The 26895-nt window shown below is 44.0% G+C and overlaps 1 protein-coding gene across 2 annotated transcripts; it reads left to right on the top strand.

The window, feature by feature from the left end:
* Window positions 1500-5588, top strand: LOC8083605 (protein DETOXIFICATION 33). Of its 2 annotated transcripts, XM_021462289.1 has the most exons (9): window positions 1500-1679; window positions 1754-2099; window positions 2242-2789; window positions 3860-3946; window positions 4074-4130; window positions 4242-4480; window positions 4626-4744; window positions 4880-4966; window positions 5253-5588. In XM_021462289.1, the coding sequence occupies exons 2-9, from the start codon at window positions 1812-1814 to the stop codon at window positions 5412-5414; spliced, it is 1587 nt and encodes a 528-aa protein (XP_021317964.1). In that variant the 5' UTR covers window positions 1500-1679; window positions 1754-1811; the 3' UTR covers window positions 5415-5588. The 2 variants fall into 2 exon arrangements, with proteins under 2 accessions (XP_021317964.1, XP_021317960.1); XM_021462285.1 differs by having other exon boundaries at window positions 1500-2099.

Below are 26895 nucleotides of genomic sequence, written 5' to 3'. Positions count from 1 at the left end.
GTGCTAACGCTACGGGTTATATTAAGTGCAAAATTAATTCTATCAAGTACTCCCTTAAAAATTCAATCAACGCATATTTCTGTGGCTCCAAAAAATTGAAGTGATGTATGTTCAAAAAGCATAGATGTACTTTTGTCATAAAAGTTCGAAGTCTTGTTTTACAAAAAAAATCATATAAATGACAAAAAAACGCCGAATTTATTATTGTCATTTTTTTAAGAAAAATGAGGTAATTCCAACTATTAAAACAAAAGACACCTTTGGGATATGGATGCATCTCATATTTTTTAAGCAATCAAAGTACAGGTTTTTTTAAGGATGGCTGCGAGGCGATTTCAGGTCGGATATCCGCGGGTTTTGATTCTCGTGGGTTTGGGTTTGGGGATGATTTTTCACCTACGATTTTTGGGTTCGAGGCCCCGAAACCTATCGGGTTCGGTTTCAGGTTTGGTTTTTCACCCGTGGATATCTAATGGATATCCGAAATAAGTTATTAGAATTAATCTTCATATTTTATAATATGATAATAATAACTTGTTTACTTAGATTATAAACTTTATTTTAAGCTAACTCGTGAAAATATTTATATTTTATTGCCTCTTGTTTATACATGTAAATATGTGTATATATATCATGTATATATTTATAGAAAGTTCTTATTGCTATTATTATATAGAAAGCGGGTTTCGAGTATCCATTCGGGTATCCACGGATTTGGTTTTAGGGAGGGGTTATCACCTGAATCGGTGTTCGGTTCGGTTTCAGGTTTTGATTTTAGGTTTCGGGTTCGGGTGCACATAGACTGCACCCAATCCGAACCCGCCCTGTTGCCATCCTTAGTTTTTTTTGGTTCTCATGGTTTGCACCACATATTCCCACCCTGCCCCTTTATACAGGGAGACATTGCCCATGTACATAAGATTGCAAAAGATCAATATGGATAGGTTTTATTCTAACAAACCTTAGATGCGCTGTATGATTGATTGCTTGCTTGCTGCTAGCTACTTTCTAAGATTGATTGCTATATACTAGCTTTCTACTAAGATTAATTGCTTGCTGCTAGCTAGTTTCTCTATGGACAAACGTAAGGACTTTTATTAGGACAAACTAGAGCATCTCCAAAAAAGTCTTTTAAAAATCACTCTCTAATTTAGAGAGCTATTAGTAAAAAATCGTTTTCTATAATTTTTTTTATTTTCCCATAGTTTTTCAATATCTTGTGTGCATTGTAAAATGTCATTCTTGTTTCTTTATCTTTAGCTAGCTAGAAAATTGGAATAAAAAATAAATATATTTGTATAAATAATTAAAATTACTGTTGTAGGGAATTTTTTCCACCATCATCATTTGAAAAGATATAAGAGTCATTTGAAGTTGCTTTTTTAAACAGAGGAGAAAATGATCGCGATGCCCCTCACAATTAATGCCTGCCTTGTTAGGTAACTGATGATGCTATAAATGACAGGCATTCATTAGATGGGCCCCTAACTCAAATGATGTAGGGGAGTGGAACCTGGAAGGATTTCATTAGGCAGCAAATTTCTGCGTCGTGGACTAATCTTTGTGCTCCTAGAAATGCGTACATTCATGGACGGGGAAATCATAGGATCCCAGAGTAATTAGCCTACATCTTTGACGGATTCTGATGTTCCCCAGCTGCTAGAGATTAGCAGAGCGACGTGAGTAAATCAATCACAGGCGTTGCTGTTTCCGCCATCGAAACTACTGTAAAAGGATACTTATGTGCCTGCAGCAAAGTGCAATGAAAGAGATCGAGCGCTAGCTTGCATTGCTGGTAGAACAACCAACCCATGACATCGTCGAGTGGAAGCAGCAGCAGGAGGCTGGAGCAGCATGAGGCGGAGAAACCCGCACATCCACATGGCCTGGATGCCCTTACGATGAAGATGCTGGTGCGCCGGAGCTGGGAGGAGTCGAGGCTGCTCTTGCGCCTTGCCTTCCCGGCGCTCCTGACGGAGGTCTTTCAGTTCTCCATCGGCTTCGTCACCACCGCCTTCGTCGGCCACCTCGGCGAGGTGGAGCTCGCCGCCGTCAGCGTCGTCGAGAACATCTTGGATTCCTCTGCCTATGGAGTCCTGGTGCGTTTGATTTTGATTCCTAGCTATATACGCAGCATCAAACAATGCAATGCCATGCGTCGTCTGTGATCGATCGATTTCCTCATGATTGGATTGGATTTGGATCCACCATGCATACGCGCGCTTGCACTTGCACTTGCAGTATGGCATGGGCAGCGCGCTGGAGACGCTGAGCGGGCAAGCCGTGGGCGCGGGGCAGCCGGAGAAGCTGGGCGTGTACACGCAGCAGTCGTGGATCATCAGCGTGGCCACGGCGGTGGCGCTGGCGCCGGCGTACGTCCTCGCGGCGCCGCTGCTGCACCGCTCCCTGCACCAGCCGGGCGCCGTGTCGCGCGCCGCGGGGCCGTACGCGCGGTGGGCGGTGCCGAGGCTGCTGGCGCACGCCCTCAACATCCCGCTGCTCATGTTCTTCCAGGCGCAGAGCAGGATCTGGGCCGTGGCGGCCATCTCCGGCGCGGCGCTGTGCGCGCACGCCGTCCTCACATACGTCGCCGTCGCGCGGCTCGGGTACGGCCTGCCTGGCGCCGCCGTCGCCGGGGACGTCTCCCACTGGCTCGTCGTCGCCGCGCAGTTCGCCTACATGACGACGGGGGAACGATTCCCCGACGCGTGGAACGGGTTCACCGTCCGTGCGTTCAGCAACCTCGGCGCTTTCGTCAAGCTGTCGCTTGGGTCGGCCGTCATGATCTGGTTTGTTTGTACTTTCCGTCCATCCCCCGGCTTATGAGCTTTTTTTTTTCCCAACATTTATTTTACTTCTATCTATGTACGTACGAGGTTCAGACCTTTTTGCACAACGCAGCTCATGCACGACACGGTTAGGCTTTGTTTATGTGAAATAACTTTTCAAGACTCTTCGTCATATTAAATCTTACGCTATATGCATGGAACATTAAGATCTCGTTTGACATGACTCCACTTCATCGATAAAACCGTTTTTTTAGCTTAAAACAACTCTATGGGATGGGTGGAGTTATGAGCTTTATTTCCAGAGCAATGGCACGGTGAGCTATTGCCTAGCCCCGCCTGAGCTTCTCGCTCCTCCCACTCCCTTTGCCACTGCCTCTAGCTGGCATGATACAGCTTGCTTGGGATGGACATAACGCAGAACATGGACTGTTGCGTATGGCGCTGAGGCTTGAGCACTCGGGCGGGTACAAACGCAGCCGCTACCACGTGATGTGCCTACCTCAATAAAGCCCACTTGTACTTTTTTTTTTGCCCGAGCCATGCCGTTAGGGACGGTCTATATAAAAATTTTGTAAAATTTTCCAGATTTCCCGTCACATCGAATTTTTAGACGTATGCATGGAGTATTAAATATAGATAAAAATAAAAACTAATTACACAGTTTGGTCAGAATTGACGAGACGAATCTTTTAAGTCTAGTTAGTCCATAATTGGACAATATTTGTCAAATACAAACGAAACTGCTACTATTCATATTTTGCAAAATTTTTTGGAAGTAAACAAGGCCATAGCAAACTTTATAATATATATATCTTAAGTAGTGTTTGTCTATCCTAAATAATAAAATATTTTGACATTTCTAAATTCATAGACGTAATGTATCTAAGCACATACTCAATAAATTTAGAAAAACTTATAATTTGGAACACAAGGAGTATCTCTAATTCTTTAAAAAAAAGGTAGTATCTCTTCCTTGTTTTCTCGCTCTGTTGGGCATGGTTTCTTTGTCATATTATGCAGTTATAGTGGTCTACTCTTTCCTTCTTATGATAAAAGCTTTATATGCACAGCTTGGAGTTTTGGTACTACACCACACTTCTCATTCTTGTGGGTCTCCTGCCGCAGGCCAAACTCCAAATCGATATCATGTCTGTCTGGTGAGTATTTATTTGTACAATCATACGGATCGGAGTGGTCATACAAATAATTCCTTATTTATATACATTAATTAATTTATGAATTGGTCTCGTCATCGTCTTCATTCTGACAAAAAAACTACTGCAGCCTCAACTTCGAGTTCATGACTATAATGGTTGCACTGGGCTTCAGCACAGCAATCGGGTACGCAAAAGAAATAGAAAATTCATATAGTACGCAACAATAGATATTATTAAGATCACATATATTGTTGCCATGCTGCACTAATTATTTGATTGACAATGGTCTCTCCAGTGTTAGGGTGTCCAACGAGCTGGGTGCAAACAGGCCTAAGGAAACAAAGTTTGCAGTGCTTGTGGCAGTATCGACATCCATCTTCATGGGAGCAATCTTCATGGGCGTCGTCCTCATTTGGAGGACAAGCCTGCCCAAGCTCTTCAGCGACAGCGAGGAGGTGATCCATGGAGCTTCCAAGCTGGGGCATCTCCTCGCTCTGACTGTATGCATGAGCAGCATCTGGCCTATACTCTCAGGTAAGGTAGTACTGCTTCTCATGCATCCATTACAGTTACAGGGTGTCAAATGAGTTCGAGTTTAGTTTTTGGTCTAGATTACACATGTGTGTCTGAAATTAAAACATATATGAAAGGAAATCCCTGTCTGTTTTTTTTCTTTCAGGTGTGGCAGTAGGAGCTGGGTGGCAAGTGCCTGTGGCATTCATAAACGTCGGTTGCTACTACCTAGTGGGCATTCCAATGGGTATCCTGTTTGGCTTCAAGCTAAAACATGGCACAATGGTAAACTAAAAATCCAGTTATAAATATGACTACCTATTTATTCGGTATATATTGACCACAATGCTAGCTCTGTTTGATCAGCTGAAGCAATGTTTGTGTTCATTTATCTGTGTTTTTTTTTTTTCAACTTTGCAGGGAATATGGATAGGCATGTTGACAGGCACGTTTCTCCAAATGTCTATACTTCTCGCCATTATCTTCACAACAAAGTGGGATAAACAGGTATGTACCACATTTACTCCCTGTTGAAAATTACTCCTTCCATCCTAAATTGTAAGAGTTGAACTTTTTATCTTAAGTTTTGTCTTATTCAAAAAATTTATATAAACATAATAAAATTTAAACTTGAAAATCTTTTATTAATAAACCAAGCCACGACAAAAAAAATAATTTGTGATGGATTAAGTAGTGTTTTTGAGGAAACCCAGCTGCTTAAAACATTCCTAGCTGGTGAATAAGTTGTCACAAAACTATGTACTATATGAAGCTGGGTGACGTACTGTTGCAGGCGGCGCTGGCAGAAGTGAGAATGGCGGAGTGGGGAGGAAAGAACGAGAACCTGCCACTGATGGAAACAACACATACGGCTGATAATCATATGGCTCCTGCACAAGAGAAAATCTTGGCGCATGACAGCCAGAAGAACGTAGAATTAGTGCGCACAGATTGATCACGGAACATATATATTGGTTTCAGTTCTAGAAAATATTTCATTATTTACTATAGGATGATGGCTGGCTGGCTGATTTTTCAGCTGATACTAATTTGTTGTAAGAGAAAAATACCATTGTATTCATAAATATAATTTTTAAAAATATATTATATTTATGAAAAATTCCAAATACTCCCTCAGGTTTGGACTACGTCTAAAAAACCCCATAAACTAACATGTGGTTTGAGTTTTTCCAGTATTATTTTTAGCTGGTCCTTACCTCTTTGATATGAGACTTCTGCTATACTTATCTTGCTGTCTGCGGAGATTATTAAGTTCACACAGATTGTTTCTTCGATCCCCAATTTTTTCCATAGTTCTTGCTAGCTATTTTGATGGGTTTGCTAGATTATATATGTAGTATATATAATGGTGCATCTAAAAGCTCTCTACTCCTTTTAAATTTTTCTTTAAGAAAAAGAGATGTTCGTTCTCCTAATTCAGGAGAAGGGAGAGAGGAATATCCTTCTCTTTCATGTGTTGGCTGTTTGCTGGGGGAGAAGAAAGGACAGAGGATGATGAGCCTTTTCCCTACATGCTATTATAAAAAATAATCACAGCCTAAGTGTCATTAAAAAGTTTGAACGGATCTATATACCATGACATTTTATTTTTTTTGCCCCCCTAAACCATTCCGTCCACTTTCTCCTAACGGTGTCAAACTACTGCACAAAAAGTCCAAAGTAACCTTACATCTAAACATCACGTAAAAGTTTGTCTTTCCTCTTGTGCCACTGACTTCTCACATAATTCAACAGAATCTTAAAAAAATAAAAAATAAAAAAATAAAAATATGACAATAACATTTATGGTGACAAATAAAAAAAACAGAAAAACAAAAAAATAGTGGACAGACATCATACGGCAAGAGGACGATGCTCTTCGTGGCGCTCGTGGTTGCAGCCTCGGTGGTGCTCGATGACGAGGGCTAGAAGACAAGGGGGCTGCGGGTCCCATCCTCAATGTCCAGCGATGGCGGCGCCCAGGCTAGCTCCGTCCCGGCTAAACAGTGTTGGATATTATGGTGCCTAGCCTATTTATTTAATAATATTTATTAAACACTATAGTCCTTACGTGTATATTAATTTGTTTTGTAGAAAATTTAACCGAGAGACGACTCCACTTAAATGCCTGATTGTTGACCGATCAATTTGAGACGATGAGGAGGAGTCACCAAAGTGCCACGCGCGCGCGCGACGCCGCCGCCCGGCCCGTGGGCGTGGCAGGCGGACTGGCAAGGCCTTGAATTTTGCATTTCATTCCTTTCATGGTCTTGATTGAGAGGAGTTTCTGATAACTCCCGTAATCATCCCGTTCATGGTCTTGAGAGGAGTTTTGGTAACTCCCGTAACTCCTGTCTGTTTCCGTCTCCACCATTACAAAGGGTCGCGACCTTTCTGTTCTGCGCCTGGCCTTCTGGCTTCTGCTTGCCTATAATAAAATCCGCACCCTCTCAGTTCTCCCATCTTGGTGAAAACCACATCCAGTTGCGCAAGTCCTTTCCGTTCTATCTCTGGCGAGCACCAGAGATGGAAGAGTAGGCCTCCGGAACGCGTCTCCGTCGTGCGCTTTATCTGCTCAGGTGAGGACGGGCGATTACGTTTTTGGGGAGTGTCGTTGGCGGCACGACTACTCGCTAGTGATTCTATAGCGGCGGCGACTACACGGCAACCCTCTCTGCACTACATCGAGCGGGACGACTACAACGACAAAGCACCACCATGGCCTTTCCCGGTGCGAGTGGCTCTGCTGCAGGGTATAATCTTTTTCATTCTATTGTTAATTTGTCTGTTAATATCATGATGTTTCTAGGTAGCACTTTGCTATTTTTCTACATGTTTTGCTTGATTGATCACGTAAATAATCTTTTACTGGTACCTTATATTACTGTACTCTTCTTTGTTTCACTTATTGAGGATACACTGCTCATATTTGTGATGATATTAGTCGTATGTTCTGTCTCCTTTGTTTGCTTCTGTAAATTGATAGTCATCCTTTTAATATTTGTCATGAATTGTTTTTCTTAAATAATTTATGTCGTAATTATTCCTTTTATTGCGTATTTTTATGGATTAAAATAAATATAAAAATACCTTATATTTCAACAGACAGAATCTTCAATTTCTGACGCCCTCCCACTCAGATGCGCAGGACGCGGCGCCGCCGCTATTACCGACCGGCCGAGCTTGCCGCTGCTAGTTCCTTCACCTCTGCCAAGGATGCACCTTCCCTATGCCTAGCAGCGATCACCACCGCCCTCGCATCATCTTCTCAGACCCCTGCTTGCCGTAGCAAAGGCCAGAACCATCGAGGACTGCTAGGCATTTGTGCCATGCCCGCCGGCCGCCTGGATCTCGCGGCGCACCCTCTCATTGCTGGTCGTCCTCCACCCCAGCTGGCCACACCCTCGATCTCCCAGCTCCGCACTGTCACTTTGCGCCATTCTTCCCTCTCTTCTTTCCCAATCGTCACAGAGCAAAGGGCGACAGCCGAGCCGATTTCGCTCGGCGGCCGGCGACGCAAGTGCCCACCAGGGCTTGCGGGCGCGCGTGGGAGCACTTGGCTGCACTGGCAAGGGGCTATGGCGGACGAGCCACGCACACAGGCAGGGGCGCAACGGTTGCTCTGGCAGCAGCTCGTCGGCGGAACTGGTGGCCCGACGGCGGAGCGAGTGGTTGCTTGCCCAAAGCAGAGTGAACAGAGAAGAGGGGCACAAGGGCATTTTAGACATTTCCTTGAACCGGGTCCACACGTCAGGGTGTCAAACGGCAAAAATCAAACTGATACAGCCGGAATGGTTTGGAAGAAAAAAAAAGGCAACGTATCTAGTGCAAACTCATCTCCCGTGTAAACTATGCAAACTCTAATCTGGACCGCAGGATGTTGATCCAATGGGACGCATAAGAGAGGTGGAAGAAGAGATTTGTAAAAGTGTGATTAAGAGCAGTCGGTTAAGTGCAAAATTATCCAATCTTTTCGCGCCCTTGGATCAACATCCTGTAGTCCAGATTAGAGTTTGCATAGTTTGCATAGGAGATAAGTTTGCACTAGATCCGAATGTCATGGCACAGAGATCCGATCTAACTTTTTAATGGCATAGAGAAAGAAATCATGTTTTTTAATGGCACACGGAGAAAAGCCTCAATTATTGAGACAAATTCCTATGAGTCATTATAAAAGATGTATCTTCCTACTTAGCCTGTTTAGATTTGAGATTTTTTTGGCTAAAGTGGTAAAATTTTTTGTTGTCAGAACTTGAGCTAAGAAGTCTGACACACACGAAAATTTTTAGGCGTTTAGTTTGGCAATTTTTTTCTGACAGAATCTGGGCTGCATGCAGTTGTAGTTGTCATTAAATGTACAGTTGGAAGGCCATGCACATGCAAACGTTGCTTTGCATGTTGCATGCCTCCACTCTTCACATTTCGGCCAATCCCACACATCCATATATATAAACATCCATCATTTGTACATAATCACAATCACTCAGCCCTATTATTCACCACTATCCCTGTCACTATTGTATGCCGATTACAACTATTATTCACACATCCACACTCGGTCCTCAACCCAGGACGAAAAAACTAGCAAAGTACAATCAAAACTGTTCATCCTAAAAGATCATTCAATCACTAGTGCGCAATACAGTAGCGACTGAATCACGAAACTGACTCATCTGATCCAACTCATCCTCCACGACCTCAGGATCTGGCTGGAACTCAAATACCTCTAGTGGCACATAGTTACCATCCCTATTGAGTTGCTCAAAGTGCCTGTCATGGACTCCACTAGTCCTCATGAAATTGTGTAGTGCCATACAAGAGACAATTATCATGCTTTGCTTTACTGTGGAGTACGAGGAAACATCACCCAACATACGCCACTTTATTTTCATAACGCCAAATGCCCTCTCTACGACATTCCTAAAAAATGAATGCGTAAAGTTGAAGATTTCTTCTTTACCTTGAGGGCCGACGGTTCTGTACTCTTGCATATGGTACTTAGTGCCCTTGTATGGGGCAAGATAACCAAGCCGGTTTGGGTATCCGGAGTCAACAAGGTAGTACTTGCCTGTAGGTAAAGTATCATATCTATGATCATAATCATGCCAAATGAGAAAACAAGGCAGAAGATGTAACCATAAAAGAATGTACCTAGAGGTGGATGAGGGAATTGATCACTGAATGTTGATGTTGCATCATTGAATACTCTCATATCATGAGCAGATCTAGGCCATCCAGCAAGGACAAAACTAAACCTCATGTCGAAGTCACAGACAACCAAGACATTTTGTGTTGTTCTAGCCTTGTGGTTCAAGTACTAGACAAACAAATTACTAGACACAATCAATGGTATATGAGTTCCATCTATTGCCCCTATGCAGTCCTTGAAGTATGGATAAAACCTAGGGCTTCTAAGTCTGTCATGCATTGTACTAAATGTAGGGTCAACAGGTTTTAGGATGTCAGCAGCCAACCTATCCACACATGTCAACACTTTGTTGAATATCCTAGAGATAGTACCCAGAGACCTCTCAAATCTTTCCTTAGCCTGCCTAACACTTTGACAGTCACCCAACATCCATAAGAAGATTCCTAGAGCTTCTAAAGAGGTTGATTTCCTACTGGATTTGAGACCATAGGTTTGTGTCAGGACTTCATGAAGTTTGTGAAACATTTCAAGGTTCATCCTAAACATGCTATAACACCTCTCAGGGTCATGTAGATTATCCATGACCCACTCTATTCTAGGCAATTTAGGGATCCATGACCCACTCAAGTACTTATCAATATGTATAGCTTGCTCTAACATACCACTGGTTTGTACTGCATGACTTGACATCAACTCAATTAGTATCATGTTCTCAATGGCCTCATCCCAATCATCTCCCATAGATAGAACCTCACTGTGTTGATCTTGTTGTGGTTCATCATCACTGCTCACTTGTAGGTCTTCAACATCCTATCAAATGATATAGGTATGTCAGCCCCCCTTCTAATTGACATGTTGTCCCAAACCCTCAACCAAAATAGATTCACATAGCTCGATGGCCATGAAACAGAACAATGATTATCAAGACTACTGAAATAGATTCACATAGATAAAATGACAAAGGTTCAGATAACAAAGCACAAAGCACTACAAAAGATCCTAGGTGAACCCCAAACTAACGCTGCATCAGGGGCATTAGGTTATACTTCCAATTGTTCAACTCAAACTAACAGGATTATGACTAATGATAACAACATTACAACTAAGGCTAACTCAATTAGGGCTAACTTCATGAACTTCAATTAAGCAGGGGGAACTAGTTCTCCATCGGGAGGTTTTCATTAATGATGATCCACCTAGCATCATCATCGTTGCAAGCAAGGAAGATGGCCACATCAACCTCACTGTGGCAGATCTTCCTCATAGCAAGGAAGGACATCTTGGTATCTGCAGTTATTCCCATACCCAATGCAATGTTATACGCCTTCTCAATCTTCTGGTCCTTCGTCAAAGACATCTGCTGCTGCTGCTGCTTATTTCTCTTTTGCTAGATCTCTAGGATGGTAGCAAACATGTTCACCTTTTGCCTCTTAATGTCATTGACTTCACGCTAGTGGGTCTCCCAGGACCTAGCATTGGAGCTCCTGGTCTTCTTGCTAGGGCTAGAGGCAGTGGTACTTCCGCTAGAAGCCCTTTTGTTGCCTTGGCTTGCAGGGGTTGTAAAGCTTTGGCTTCTAGGTGTTGCAAAACCTTGGCTTGTAGGGGTTGCAACATCTTCCTGTTGCTCATGTTGCGCCTCGTCATCCGAATCATCTAGGGGAATGACACCAGTCGCAACACCACTACCAGGCCTGTATGTAGTGGATCCATCAACTGTCCATCCATCAAATATGTCATCAAGCTGACCGAGGTAGTCTTGCATTCCTGCCTCCCTTATTTTTATCAATTCCTTCTTGCCCTAGAACAACAATTATATTCTTTTAAGACTGCATGCATAGGCTTCTATTGAAAACCTAAATTAATTTGGGGGTACCATGGTCTCCTTCTTCCACCAGTCATCATCGGCTTCAATTATGTTGCCACTACCTCCTAGGCCAGAAGCCTTGCGTAGCGCCTTGCATAGCCTCCACTCAGCCTTCAGTTCCTGAAGTTTACTAGTGAAATGCTCCTTCTCATGAACTAAACCAGTAGCCATGAAGTACCTATGCTTGATGTCCTTCCACCCAGCAGTGCTCATGACTCCCTTGTTGTAGTTGCCATTTTTTATTTAAGCGTGGTAAACATCAATGAACACGCGTAGTCACTGTGGATCCCAACTACCCTTGTGAAAGAGCATCTAGGCCCCTAATGATTTTGGTGATTAATGACAATGTTGATTACTGTGACTAACGTGTGTTTTGCAGAGGCAAAGTTATTAGTGAGGTCATGGTAATAGATACTCGATGAACAGGGACGTACATGCCTACTTAATAGTGGAAATCATTTCGGTTTTCAAAGGATGGATGGACATCGTCAAGACTAGACTAGGTCTAAGTGCCATATGGTGAAGAAGGGCACTTAGAGTAGTTTAGGACTTTGTTTTCCTTTGACCGTACTATTAAGAGGGTCTTTGATCTAGTAGCTTGACTTAGGCAAGGCTTTAGGTTTAGGTGTGGTGCACACTTGGTAAACCTAGCACTAGGCAGCTCAGAGATAGTCCTTAGATCGAGAGGAACCAACTTCGTTTTGGAACGGTCGCGTTTTGACGAGGTTAGGGTGCCTAAGTAGGCACCGGACGCTGCACCGGACGCTCTGTGAGTGCGTCCGGTGAGGTCCCTTAGCCGTTGGAGGGTTTGGTGCCTAGGGTTAGGCACCGAACGCTAGCACCAGACTCGCCGGGTAGCGTCCGGTCCCATACCCAGGGAGGTTGTAAACCTTCCCCGAGCACCGGACGCACCGGGTAGCGTCCGGTCTTAAACACAGGGAGGTTGTAAAACTCCCCGGAGCACCGGATGGTGCCACCAGACGCTGGGAAGTAGCGTCCGGTGACCTGTTAGAGTCAGTACAGTTAGCCGTTGAAGTGTCACCGGACGCTCGGTGCAGAGCGTCCGGTGCAACATCAACAGCGTCTGGTGACCCCGTTTTCAGTGGAAAACTGTTGGCCGACCCTTGGACTTCGTGGGGTGTATTTATACTCCTCCACCTCGTCCATGAGAGCTCTCTTGCCCATTTGAACATCTAAGAAACTTGTTGTGGAGCAAGAGAGTAGCAAGAGCCTAGAGAGGATTGAGATTTGAGAGATTTTTTGTGAGAATCCTTCTCTAGTTGAATTCCAAGAGTCAAGTGTGCATCCACCACTCTCAAGTGCCTTGTTTGGATCAAGTGAGAGTTCTTTGCTTGTTACTCTTGGTGATCGCCATCACCTAGACGGTTCGGTGGTGATTGGAGGCACGAAGACCGCCCAGAGTTCTTGTGGGTGGCTCGTGTCAAGCTTGTGAGTGGTTTTGGGCGATTCACCGCAACGGAGTGTCGAAGAATCAGACCGTAGAGAGCACTTGGTCCTTACGCGGACCAAGGGGGAGCAAGACCCTTGCGCGGGTGCTCCAACGAGGACTAGTGGAGAGTGGCGACTCTCCGATACCTCGGTAAAACATCGCTGAGCACTTTCTTCCACTACTCCTTTACTTTGTGCAATTACTTTGTGTTTTTATATTCTTAGAATTGCCATGCTAGAATAGGATTGGAACTAGGTTGCAAAACTTTTATCCGGTAGCTCTCTAGACACACTAGGCACAAGGGATTGAATTGGAGCTTATAGGTTGCTTAAATTTTTAGAGAAGCCCAATTCACCCCCCCTCTTGGGCATCTTGATCCTTTCAATTTGTATCGGAGCCTAGTGCTCATTATTTAGGCTTCACCGCCTAGAGAAAGATGTCTAACGGGGATGGACCGCCACCCATGTTCGATGGGGATGACTTCCCGTATTGGAAAATACGGATGGAGTCATACCTTGAGGCATATGATTCAAAGTGCCTAAAAGCCGTGTCCGAAGGGTCTACCCCTCCGGCAAAAGACGCCGTTCTTACTCCACAAGAACAAGAGAACGAGAAGTAGAATGCAAAGGCCAAAAACCACATCTTTAGAGGTCTTTGCAAAGAGGTGTTCAACCACGTTCGGAACCACAAAACCGCCCATGCTCTATGGAAGGAACTTTGTGCGCTCCATGAGGGATCAAAGAGTGAACACGAGGAACGCTATCACCTTGTGATGAACAAGCTTAATACATTTGAAATGCTTCCTAAAGAAAATGCTAATGAAATGTATTCTCGCTTGAATGTGATTATAGAGGAGCTTAATGGACTTGGGCTCACTCAAATGAGTGCGGCGGATGTCGCAAGGAAGATACTATGTGTGCTTCCCATTGAGAAATATGGGCACATAGTAACCGTGCTTCATCAAGGCGATCTCTCCACCGCTACACCAACGGCCATATTGGGGAAGATCAATGCTCATGAGATGTATATGCACATGAACCCCCAAGATGGATCCTCATCGGCCAAGAAGGAGAAGAAGGACTTGGCCCTCAAAGATTCTCACAAGGGCAAAGCCAAGAAGATTGAAGTTGAGTCATCAACTTCAAGTGATGATGATGCATCCATTGCCCTCTTGGTGAGAAGAACCACCAAGATGTTGAAGAAGCTCAACAAGAATTGAGTCAACTTTGACTCCAAGAAGAAGAAGTTCTTCACAAGTAGCAAGAGAAAGCCCATCTTCGAGATGGATGCTACAATTGTGGTGATCTTGGTCATCTTGCTCACCAATGTCCAAAGCCCCAAAAGGACAAGTACAAGAAGAAGAACAAAGAGCATGATGACTCAAGTGATGAAGAGAAGAATGATAAGAAGCAACACAAGAAGAAAGGTGGCAAGAAGAAGGAGTACCACAAGAAGAAGAATGGCAAGGCCTACATTGTTGGTGATTGGCTCACCGACATTGAGAGCTCAAGTGGTGACTCCTCCGACAATGAGAGTGATGATGAGAAGGTTGCAGCCATTGCTATTGATGCTTCATCGCCATCATCTTCACCACCATCTACATCCTCTACACACCTATGCCTCATGGCTAAGGGTGACCGGAAGGTACAAAGTGAGGATGAGAGTAGTGAGAGTGATAGTGAATATGAATCACCTTCTTATGATGAACTTGTAAAATTGCTAAACAAATACACAAAAGTCATAAGAAAGTCTAGAAGTGAAATGAAAAGCTTGAACTTGAAAATGAAACACTTCTAGCAAAGCTTAAATCTAGTGATGAGCTTAGAGATCAAAATGAGATCATGACCACTAAGCTCAAGGAGCTCAAACTCTCTTTAAAAGAGCTCAAAGAAAAACATGATAAACTTGAGAGTGTTCATGATGAGCTTATCACTAGATATAGAGCAATGAAAGAAGAGCTAACAACTCTAAAAGCAAACTATGACAACCTTGAGATAGCTTATGAACTTGCAATTGATGAAACACATGTTGCTACTAACCATGTTGCTAAGCTTGATGTAGCCACATCTAGTGATGACTTATTTGTGGAGAGCACAAGCAAATGTGTTGAATGCAAGGGCAAGAAAGTGGTAGTGGCCGAGAGCTATGAGGACACTATCAAGCTCAAGGAAGAAGTTGTCATACTCAAGAAAGAGTTGCAAGAGCAAGCCAAACACAAGACAATTGTGATTGAGACACTTGATCAAGACAAGAAGCTTGCATATGAAAACAAATTACTCAAAGAAGAAAATCAATATCTCAAGCTTGGTTTGATTATGACAAGCAAGAATAAGATGAATCATTCTTCTTAGATGAGTTAGCAAGCAACAATGACCCAATCATCAAGAAGCTAACTCAAGAGAATAGCAAGCTCAAGAAAGAAAAGGAACATCTAACCAAGGGGTTGGCTAAGTTCACAAAAGGGAAGGACCTTCAAAGTGTGCTTTTCATGAACACCGTCCTGAAGATGGACAAGAGTGGGATTGGCTACAAGGCTCATCAAACAAAGCTCATCAAGTCACTAGCCACTCATGATCAACCAAGCAAGCCAAAGCCAAAGAGATGCTTTGAGTGTGGTCAAGAAGGACACTTTGCTCATGAGTGTAAGGCACCACTACCACCACCCTTGCCCAAGCATGCTAGACCATTTGCCTTCAATGCTCACTACATTGTAAGGAAAGACAAGAGTGGCAAGGTCAAGGTTAGCTTCATGAGGCCGCCCAACAAGCAAAGGCCAAAGAAGATTTGGGTGCGAAAGCAACTAGTAGAGAAGGTCAAGGGCCCTAAGCAAATGTGGGTTCCTAAATCTCAAGCTTGATCTCTTGTGTGTAGGTGAACTACAAGACCGGTGGATCACATTGGGTAATTGATAGTAGTTGCACTCAACATATGACCGGGGATCCCCGGATGTTCACCTCACTTGATGAAGATGTTGACAACCAAGAGAAGATCACATTTGGTGACAATTCAAAAGGCAAGGTCAAGGGTCTAGGAAATGTTGCAATATCAAATGACAACTCCATCACCAATGTGCTCTATGTGCAATCATTGAGTTTCAATTTGCTCTCGGTTGGACAACTTTGTGATCTTGGTTTTGAATGCTTATTCAAGAAGAAAGAAGTAATAGTGACCAAGGAGGATGACAATGAAATGGTATTCAAAGGCTTCCGACACAACAACTTATATGTAGTTGATTTCTCATCCGATGAAGTTGATGTCAAGACTTGCTTATTCACCAAGACCTCACTTGGTTGGTTGTGGCATAGAAGGTTAGCACATATTGGAATGGGCACACTCAAGAAGTTGATGAAGAAAGAATTGATTAGAGGCTTGAAGGATGTGACATTTGAAAAAGACAAGCTTTGTAGTGCATGTCAAGCCGGCAAGCAAGTTGCAAACACTCATCCAACCAAGGCCTATCTCTCTACATCAAGAGTGCTTGAGCTACTCCACATGGATTTATTTGGACCAACCACATATGCTAGTCTTGGAGGCAACAAATATTGCTTGGTCATAGTTGATGATTACTCTCGGTACACTTGGACATTCTTCTTGCAAGACAAGGCCGAAGTTGCATCAATATTCAAGAAGTTTGCAAAGAATGCCCAAAATCAATTTGATGTCAAGATCAAGAAGATTAGAAGTGATAATGGCAAAGAGTTTGACAACACCAACATTGAAGAATATTGTGATGAAGTTGGAATCAAACATGAGTTCTCCCCAACATACACAGCACAACAAAAATGGGGTTGTAGAAAGAAAGAACCTTACATTGATCACCTTGGCAAGAACAATGCTAGATGAGTACAACACTTCGGAGAAAATGTGGGCCAAGGCAATCAACACCGCATGCTATGCATCGAACTGGCTCTTTCCTCACAAGTTCCTAGAGAAGACACCATATGAGTTGCTCAATGGGAAGAAGCCCGATGTCTCATTCTTTAGAGTGTTTGGATGCAAATGCTACATCTACAAGAAGCGCCAACACTTGGGCAAGTTCCAAAGAAGATGTGACATTGGCTACTTGGTTGGCTATTCATCAAAGTCCAAGGCATATAGGGTCTTTAACCATGCCACAAACATGGTTGAAGAAACATTTGATGTTGAATTTGATGAAACTAATGGCTCCCAAGGAGCAAGTGATAATCTTGATGATGTAGGTGGTGAACCATTGAGGGATGCCATGAAGAACATGTCGGTGGGAGACATCAAGCCAAAAGAAGATGATGATGTGCAAGTCATTGAGCCACCATCCACCTCACATGTATCACAAGAAGAAGACAAGGATGTGAGAGATGCTCATGAAGACACTCAAGTCACTCATGAGCAAGCGGTGGCACAAGCACAAGATGTTGATGCTCCCCAAGCAACCCCTCAAGTGGCGCCAAGAAGATCATCACATCTCCTCCAAGATCACTCTCAAGATCTCATCATCAGGAGTCCATCACGTGGTGTAACTACATGCTCTAGACATGCTTTATTTATTGAACATCACGCTTTTGTGTCTCTTGAAGATGAACCAAAAACTATAGAGGAAGCTCTTCGTGATGCGGATTGGATCATTGCCATGCAAGCGGAGTTGAACAACTTCTCTCGCAATCAAGTGTGGACACTTTAAGAGCGACCCAAAGATGCAAGAGTGATTGGAACAAAGTGGGTCTTCCGGAACAAGAAGGATGATCAAGGCAAAGTGGTGCGCAACAAGGCAAGGCTCGTGGCAAAAGGCTTTTCACAAGTGGAAGGTCTTGAATTTGGTGAAACCTTTGCACCGGTGGCAAGACTTGAAGCAATCCGTATCCTACTTGCATATGCATCTAGTCATGATATCAAGTTATTTCAAATGGATGTGAGAAGTGCCTTTTTGAATGGTTATATTAATGAGCTTGTCTATGTTGAGCAACCCCCCGGTTTTGAAGACCCTAGGTACCCCAAGCATGTCTACCGGTTGTCCAAGGCTCTCTATGGTCTCAAGCAAGCTCCTAGAGCTTGGTATGAGAGGCTTAGGGACTTCCTCATTGAGAAGGGCTTCAAGATTGAGAAAGTTGACACAACACTCTTCACCAAGAAAATGAATGGGGAAATCTTCATTTGCCAAGTTTATGTTGATGATATTATTTTTGGCTCTACTAGTGAAGATTTTTGCAAGGAATTTGGTGATTTGATGTCTAAGGAGTTTGAGATGTCCATGATTGGCGAGCTATCCTTCTTCCTAGGATTTCAAGTAAAGCAAATGAAGGAAGGGGTCTTCATCTCTCAAGAGAAGTACACACAAGATCTTCTCAAGAGATTCAAGATGATGGATTGCAAGCCAATCAAGACTCCCATGGCATCAAATGGGCATCTCGACTTGGATGAGGGAGGTAACCCAATTGACAAGACACTCTATCGTTTCATGATAGGAAGTCTACTCTACCTCACCGCATCTAGGCCCGATATCATGTTTAGTGTGTGTATGTGTGCTAGATATCAAGCAATGCCTATGGAATCTCACTTGATCGCCGTCAAGAAAATTCTTAGGTACCTAAAATACACACCTTGCCTAGTCTTGTGGTATCCCAAAGGTGCAAGATTCCAACTTGTAGGCTATTCCGATTCGGATTATGCCGGGTGCCGGATTGATAGAAAAAGCACATCCAGAGGGTGCCACTTCCTAGGTAGATCACTTGTCTCTTGGATGTCTAAGAAACAAAATAGTGTTGCCTTGTCAACGGCCGAGGCGGAATACATTGCCGCCGGTGCTTGTTGTGCATGAATACTCTACATGAAACAAACTTTGCTAGACTATGGAGTAGTACTAGATAAAGTACCTTTGTTGTGTGACAATGAAAGTGCCGTAAAACTTGCAAACAACCCGGTTCCACACACCCGCACAAAACACATTGACATCCGCCACCACTTCCTTAGGGATCATATTGCTAAAGGTGATATATCTCTAGAGAATGTGGGAACGGAAAATCAATTAGCGGATATCTTCACAAAACCCCTAGATGAAGCTAGGTTTTGTATGTTGAGAAATGAACTTAATGTGCTTGATCTTTCTAACTTCACTAAAAAATGAAGTTGTGTGTTGACCTTGTAAATAGCTTTTGCTTTGCATATCATGCATACCAAAACAAAAATACAAAAAGAATTGCTTGTAGGGCTTGTCTAACATGGTTAAGATAACCCCCTTGTGTGTGTGAAAAAGCTTGGATCAAACTTGACAAGCATTAGTTTACTTTCAAGTATTGCATCTCACCTCATATCATATGCATGCTTGTTAGTTGACCGTTTCTTTTTGGTTATGCTTTGAGCATCCGCTGTGTTCGTCCATAGATAGGGGAGCATTGAAAGCTCACTATGATTTAAACCCCTAGCTTTATGGCCATATGATGCTCCTTGGTGATTTCACTTGACTATTTTCATAAAAACTACTAAGCCTAAGGCTAAATATTTGTGAAAATTTGAGGATTTGAGAGAGGTCACTCATACCAGTTCCACTTGGTGTTTATTTGGATCTTCTTGAAGTTGGAACTTGGTTGGGTAAAAGTTGGGCAAAGTTCAAAGGTGAAAAAGGACTCAGAGGTGCACCGGACGGTGCAGTGAGTCTGCTGGACAGAACTCACCGGACGCAGGTGTTAACGGTCCTTAAGTATCAAATTTAATTATCAAATAAACAAAGAAAAGGATCCAAATAAAATCAACATCCAGACTTAGGGTTTTATCTGACAGAATTCCATGAGTTTTGGTGTTTGTCTATTTCTGCAGGGGGTTATCAGGAAATACGGAAGAAAGGCCCACACATCGGGATTACATAGAGATATCAACGTGTCGCATAATTATCTTACATCTAGAAGACTCCAGAAGCCACGGGAAGGAAGTGGAGGCCGAACGGGGCCAGGCACTGGGCGCCTGCCCAGTTGACCTGGGTGCCCGCCCCCTGTTGGAGTCCAAACAGGACACTCTTTCGGGAAAGATCTCCACCGACCTAAAGGATCAAGGATAACCGTTCAATCAATGTCGGTTTGATCCAACGATCCATATTCACTTGAAGGGACTATAAAACCAGACCCCCTGGCCCGTGGAGGAGAGAGCCTCTCAACCCTAATTCATTATTCCTCAAGGGAGAAGAAGCCTCTGATCAAGATTAGAGCCACCACATCAATTAGACATCTAGATTAGCATAGCTACATAGGATTAGAACTAGAAGGAGTCAATCTTCGATTGGTTTTCGGATCTGTTAAGAGGATTCTTGGTAATTCTCTAGTTGTGCTTCTAATTGTTCTTCTAATCATCTTTGTTCTTCAATATTATGAATATGACTTTGTTCTACTTCAATATATTGCTTATGACTTTGCTCTACTTGTTTATATTCAAGATTATATTGTTCTTAGTCTATCATAGTTATATACTTGGCTTAGTTAGATTGGATCTATATACATGTTTAGGACGGTATAGCGTTTATCCATCGGATCCATGGGTAAATGATAGATATTGTGTAGGCGTGGTGCTTATACCGTATTTATCTACGATTGTACCCAATATGCCAGATCGTGGGATAGTTTGTGATAGTGACAGCTTCATTGATTCTTATATAGTCCCCCTCTCGTGTATTGGGCTGGCAGAGCAACATTATTACAAGGGAGTGATTGCTATGTTTCTCATATTCCTTGCTAATATCACTATGCATGGGCGTAGTCTTGTCTCACAATGATTGCTAAGTATGCTTGCACTAACTATGATAATGCTAGGCTATATAGTTGAGAATAACTTAGGGAATATTCTTGTAGTTCGTTCTAATACCATGCTAATGACTTTCTAGAGTATCTAATTGAGGTGCTTATCATATTTATTATGTGGCTAAGTTATGCTGATCAGATTAATTATCCTTGTCACTATTCATTACTTCATATATCTTTTATGTGACACTTATCCCTGTATGAAAGAGTTAGATAAATGTTCTCAATTATGGATGCAATGATAGATACTCAATCTCATATTCCATTCTGTAATCAATATTGATGATTGTTAATCCCTTCCCAGTGGTAAAAATATAAATAACGATACCTGGAATACTTCCCGGTTAAAATGCTACATCGGTATTAATCTGTGCGCTTGCAGATCCCCTTCATTATTTATTTAGAAGAGCAATTGCATATTTCAATACCGCGTCTCTCATGTCATGCTGGGGATGACAACTTGGCTTAAGTGGTATGAGGGATAGGTTTGGCATTTTTGGCACCGTTACTAGAATTAGAAAACTAAGTCTACTTTTGGTAATGATGTTAAGAATACCCAACAAGCATTTTTGGCGCCGTTGCCGGGGAAGGTTGACTACTAATCAGGAATGAATATAGGATTTCGAGTCATCATTCGCATCACTAATATGATTGAGCTTATCAATACTCTCATACAGTTTTACCCTGATATTTTTCCTATTTTATCTTATGCAGGGTAATGTATGAATAGAAGATATCTTCCAGGAAATTTTGTTGACAATCCCGAAGCATTATTCAGAAAAACAAGAGCCAAGCTCAAGAAGAGATCATCAACACTACAGCAAGAAGCTTCATCCAATCAAGAAGATCACCGGAACTTGTCTTCAGAGTTCGAAGCCATGGCGAACAAATCAATCCGTGAGTTCTCAGCTCCCACTACGGACAACATCCGCACTGGACCTGCTGCAGAGATCGATGGTAACTTTGAGCTCAAGCGTGGACTTACAAACATGGTGCAATCCAACCAATTCTGTGGGAAGGCACACGAAGATGCTAGTGCTCATCTCCAACACTTCCTGGAGATATGCAACACATTTACCATATCAGGAGTTTCCAGAGATGCTATACTACTTCGCCTCTTCCGATTCTCACTGTTAGGAAGAGCGAAGCAGTGGTTCTACGCTACAAAGGAGAAGAATACTACGTGGGCACTCTGGTCAACAAACTTCCTGGCTAAGTTCTTTCCCATGGGCAAGACCAATGCTCTCCGTGGGAAGATTACAAGTTTTCAGCAACAAAATGATGAATCTATTCCAGAAGCATGGGAGCGCTTTCAAGACTACATCCTAGAATGTCTCCATCATGGAATGGAGAGTTGGCTACTAATGCAGACGTTTTATCATGGGCTCAGCAACAGTGCCCGAGAAACCATAGATGCTGCAGCTGGAGGAGCATTCTTATCACTTACCATATCACAAGCCACAGCTCTTGTGGAGAAGATGGCGTCCAACTAAGGCTGGAATGAAGAGAGGACCCAGACACGCAAGAGAGGTGGAGGTATGCATCAGCTCAAGGAGGTAGACATGCTATCTGCAAAGCTAGACCTGCTCATGCAGAAGCTCGATGATAGAGCTGGAGATAAGAAAGAAGTTATGTACATCTACAACTCTCACATGACTTGTGAGGAGTGTGGAGACACTGGACACTCAGGCAATCACTGCCCTGAGATGCTTGAGGATGTGAACTACATCAACAATAACAACAACAACTACTACAACCGTCCTCAACAAAATCAAGGTTGGAATCAACAGAGGCCTAACTACTCGGGTAATTATCAAGGTAACAATTCTTACAACAATAATAATAATTTTCCACCTCTGAGAGAGTTAGTGTCTAATCAAGGAAAGCTAATGGATAACCTATCTAAGAAATTGGCATCAAATGATAAAATGCTAGAAAATATAAATAATAGAATGGATAATTTCTCTACTGCCATCAAGAATCAAATTAGCTTTAATGAAATGATTGAATCTCAATTAAATCAAATAGCTGTTGCTGTTCCTGCTACTAACTCCGGTATACCATCACAACCGGAAGGATTAGAATCTGCAAATCTTGTAGACATGTTTGATGCAGGTAATTGGAGTAACCCCGTCACTGAAGTTACTACTGACCTTCTGCCGGTCAAGAGAGGTGATCCAGGACGCCCCGTCATCCCGATCTCCATCGGCATGGTGGACGTCCCAGAAGCACTCTGCGACTTTGGCTCTAGTGTCAACATTATACCCAGGGTACTCTATGAAAAATTCTTTACATATCTTTTATTAGAAACAACCATGTGTTTGCAGTTTGCTTCTAATTGTTCTTCTAATCATCTTTGTTCTTCAATATTATGAATATGACTTTGTTCTACTTCAATATATTGCTTATGACTTTGCTCTACTTGTTTATATTCAAGATTATATTGTTCTTAGTCTATCATAGTTATATACTTGGCTTAGTTAGATTGGATCTATATACATGTTTAGGACGGTATAGCGTTTATCCATCAGATCTATGGGTAAATGATAGATATTGTGTAGGTGTGGTGCTTATACCGTATTTATCTGCGATTGTACCCAATATGCCAGATCGTGGGGTAGTTCGTGATTGTGACAGCTTCATTGATTCTTATATAGTCCCCCTCTCGTGTATTGGGCTAGCAGAGCAACATTATTACAGGGGAGTGATTGCTATGTTTCTCATATTCCTTGCTAATATCACTATGCATGGGCGTAGTCTTGTCTCACAATGATTGCTAAGTATGCTTGCAGTAACTATGATAATGCTAGGCTATATAGTTGAGAATAACTTAGGGAATATTCTTGTAGTTCGTTCTAATACCATGCTAATGACTTTCTAGAGTATCTAATTGAGGTGCTTATCATATTTATTATGTGGCTAAGTTATGCTGATCAGATTAATTATCCTTGTCACTATTCATTACTTCATATATCTTTTATGTGACACTTATCCCTGTATGAAAGAGTTAGATAAATGTTCTCAATTATACATGCAATGATAGATACTCAATCTCATATTCCATTCTATAATCAATATTGATGATTGTTAATCCCTTCCCAGTGGTAAAAATATAAATAACGATACCTGGAATACTTCCCGGTTAAAATGCTACATCGGTATTAATCTGTGCGCTTGCAGATCCCCTTCATTATTTATTTAGAAAAGCAATTGCATATTTCAATACCGTGTCTCTCATGTCATGCTGGGGATGACAACTTGGCTTAAGTGGTATGAGGGATAGGTTTGACATTTTTGGCACCGTTACTAGAATTAGAAAACTAAGTCTACTTTTGGTAATGATGTTAAGAATACCCAACAGGAGGAACAGTGTCCCTACAGCGTCCGGTGAGATACATCCGGTGCTCGGCCAAGCATGCCCGAGGGCACCGGACGCTAAAGCCAGCGTCCGGTGGCCATCGTCCGGTGCTCGGCCGAATTAAGACACTCTCTGTGTTTTAGTCCGGTGGTCACCGAACGCGTCCGGTGCCACATAATGAGCGTCCGGTGAGCCCGCAGCGGGCGCATATAACCCGCGCCCGGGGGTTTCTCGCGGCCAGGTTCTATTCTTCCCCGTGACTTCACCCGACCTCCGCCCGTGCCCTAAGCCGCCAGTCGGTTCGCCGCCGTCGATTTCTTCTGTTCTCCGGCGAAATCCCTTCTTCCCTGCGCAGATCTGCCCCGAACGGTCTCCTCTTCCCCCTCCTCTCGCAGGGATCTCTTCCTTGCGAGGTGTTTCGGGTTTGGGGTGAGTTCTCTTAACTGCGCCCTCAAGGTGTTTGATTATATGTGTCAATGGATTAGAATGAGGTTTTTGATCTTGATCTGGTCCGTTTCATCTATGCAGCACCTTGAGAAGTCGATTCGTGTTCTCCGGTGGATTGCGATCGATATATTTCGTCCGGAACGCGTCTCGTCTTTGGATTGTAAGCCGTTCGCACCCGTTCCTTATCTGTTCTTGTGATCTATAGGGTTTCTCATCTCTAGTTATTATGTTTTCTTATGTATACCCTATCTATTCCATCTCTTGCAGCGCGTTTGATCTCTCTTAGCAGTTTGTCAGTTGCTCAGTTATTGGCAGTCGTTCAGAGGCAGTTTTCTTGCAATGGCATGTTGCAAAAATGTTAGTGGTCTGGCAGCTAGCGCTGGTGGTTCTCCAGGAGGTGATGGTGGAGGTGACCCTCCCCGTTGCTTGTCAGCCGCAGAGAAGGGCAAAGGAAAGAAGCTAGCCACCAAGAAGAGGAAGACCAGTGACCGAGAGGCTGAGGTGGCAGAGGTAGTTGCAGCAGCAGCTGAGGCAGCAGAGAGGGGTGGACGCTTAGGTGCCCTGAGGATTGGGGCTGATCTCACACCACGTCAGAGGCGTGCAGTTCTTGAGGTTGAGCAGCGACACGAGACTCCACCTAGCACTATCATGCTAGGAGGTCAGCGTGTCAGGATTGCAGTCAGAGAGCCAGCTCAGGAGGACCCAGAGATTGAGATAGAGGCAGAGGCCCAGGCAGAGGGCTCGATGGAGGGACAGCAACAGGAGTAGCCCCTCAGGAGGTCGACTCGCACTCGTACTCAGGCCATCCCTAGGACTGGTACGCAGGGTCAGTCCACCTCCTCTGCTCGCTGCACTCCAGCACGCGGTACTCCAACTCCACGTCCAGCGCCAGTGAGGATTCATAAGGATTACACCTAGGCCTCCGCTCGAGAGATCCAGGAGCTACATTTTATTCCCTTTCCTACTTGGTTTCCAGCTACTAGGGATCCGAGAGCCAGTGCCAGATTCTACACTGTCGTTCAGGAGGATTTATATGAGGCACTTGTCCGCTCAGAGGCTCAGTTTAGGGAGCACAGGGTGCTTGATCTTGAGGTGCTTGGGAACGTGGTCGGTGCGGACATCAGACAGTATTTCACCTATCTGACCGGTCTCCCAGAGTTACTTGCTTTACCTGGCACTTATTGTGAGGAGTGGGTCCGAGAGTTCTATGCCTCAGTGTGGGTCTCTCCAGATCATAGCTACATCCACTACGCACTGGTAGGCACAGACTACAGAGTGACAGCTCAGAGGGGCGGAGAGGTGCTTGGTTTGGCTGCTTCTCCTACCAGGATCCACCAGCTTTGCTACGGGAACTTCGAGCCCCCTCGACGTCCTCACGGTGGTGCTCTACCATCGGTTGATTTTGTGGCTCCCTGTTTTCGTCAGCCCTTTGGAGAGGGCTCCAGCAGGACAGTGGGTGACCCGACACGTCCAGCCAGGATCCTTGACTTCATGTTGAGGAAGACACTCTTTCCCAGGTCCGGCTACAGAGACGGCTTCACCAGGATTCAGCAGTGGTTGGTAGCCCACCTGATCTCGAAGACGCCATTTGATTTATGGGATTTGATTGTGTTAGAGATTGAGGACACGATTTTAGAGAGCTTCAGGGGTCGTCGTTAGCTACCATACGCACACTGGATCACATTGCTTATACTTTGTGCTAGGCCAGAGCCTCTCCCAGCTCACCTGCAGAGAGAGCTGACAGACTCTGACACAGTGTTCCCTCACTATGACCCCCGGCAGATGCTGAGAGCGCATCACGAACTTAGAGCTCCACCACCACCTCAAGCACCACGTGGCTAGGTGCCACCATCTTCTCCTAGGGGCACTCGCAGTTCAGGAGCAGTCCCAGAGACTGAGGAGGAGCAGGATATTGCCATTGGGGTGTTTGCAGACGCTGAGGCCGAGGAGGAGTTTGACTTCGCTTCAGATAGCTCAGATGATGATTATCGTCTCCCAGTGCCAGACCTTCCTCCGAGGCCGCACGACCACGAGGCAGGAGGTTCCTCGAGAGCTGATCAGCGGAGGGCAGCTGAGGAGCAGGCCAGGAGGGACAGGGATCAGGCTGCCATCAATGCAGCCATACAGGCCAGGCAGGACGAGCTCCAGAGACAGTTTCTGGCTTTCCAGGCATAGTAGACTGCGATGATGGCTGCGCTTATGGCCGCTTCAAGGATCCATCTTCCCCAGATTCAGCTTCCAGGCACTTCTTCAGTCAGGCCCCTTACTCCAGTGTCTCAGCCGAGTCAGTCCCAGCAGCCACTCCAGCTTCCTGCTCAGAGCCAGCCATTCTCGACGCCACAGCACTAGGTTTCTCAGGGTGCCATCTCTTCTAGTTTTGAGCAGGTGCCTCAGTTTACTCCTCTGCGCTC

The sequence above is a fragment of the Sorghum bicolor genome, chromosome 1 (genome assembly GCF_000003195.3).
Source record: "Sorghum bicolor cultivar BTx623 chromosome 1, Sorghum_bicolor_NCBIv3, whole genome shotgun sequence".
Taxonomy (NCBI): domain Eukaryota; kingdom Viridiplantae; phylum Streptophyta; class Magnoliopsida; order Poales; family Poaceae; genus Sorghum; species Sorghum bicolor.
This window is presented reverse-complemented; position numbering and strand designations above follow the sequence as displayed.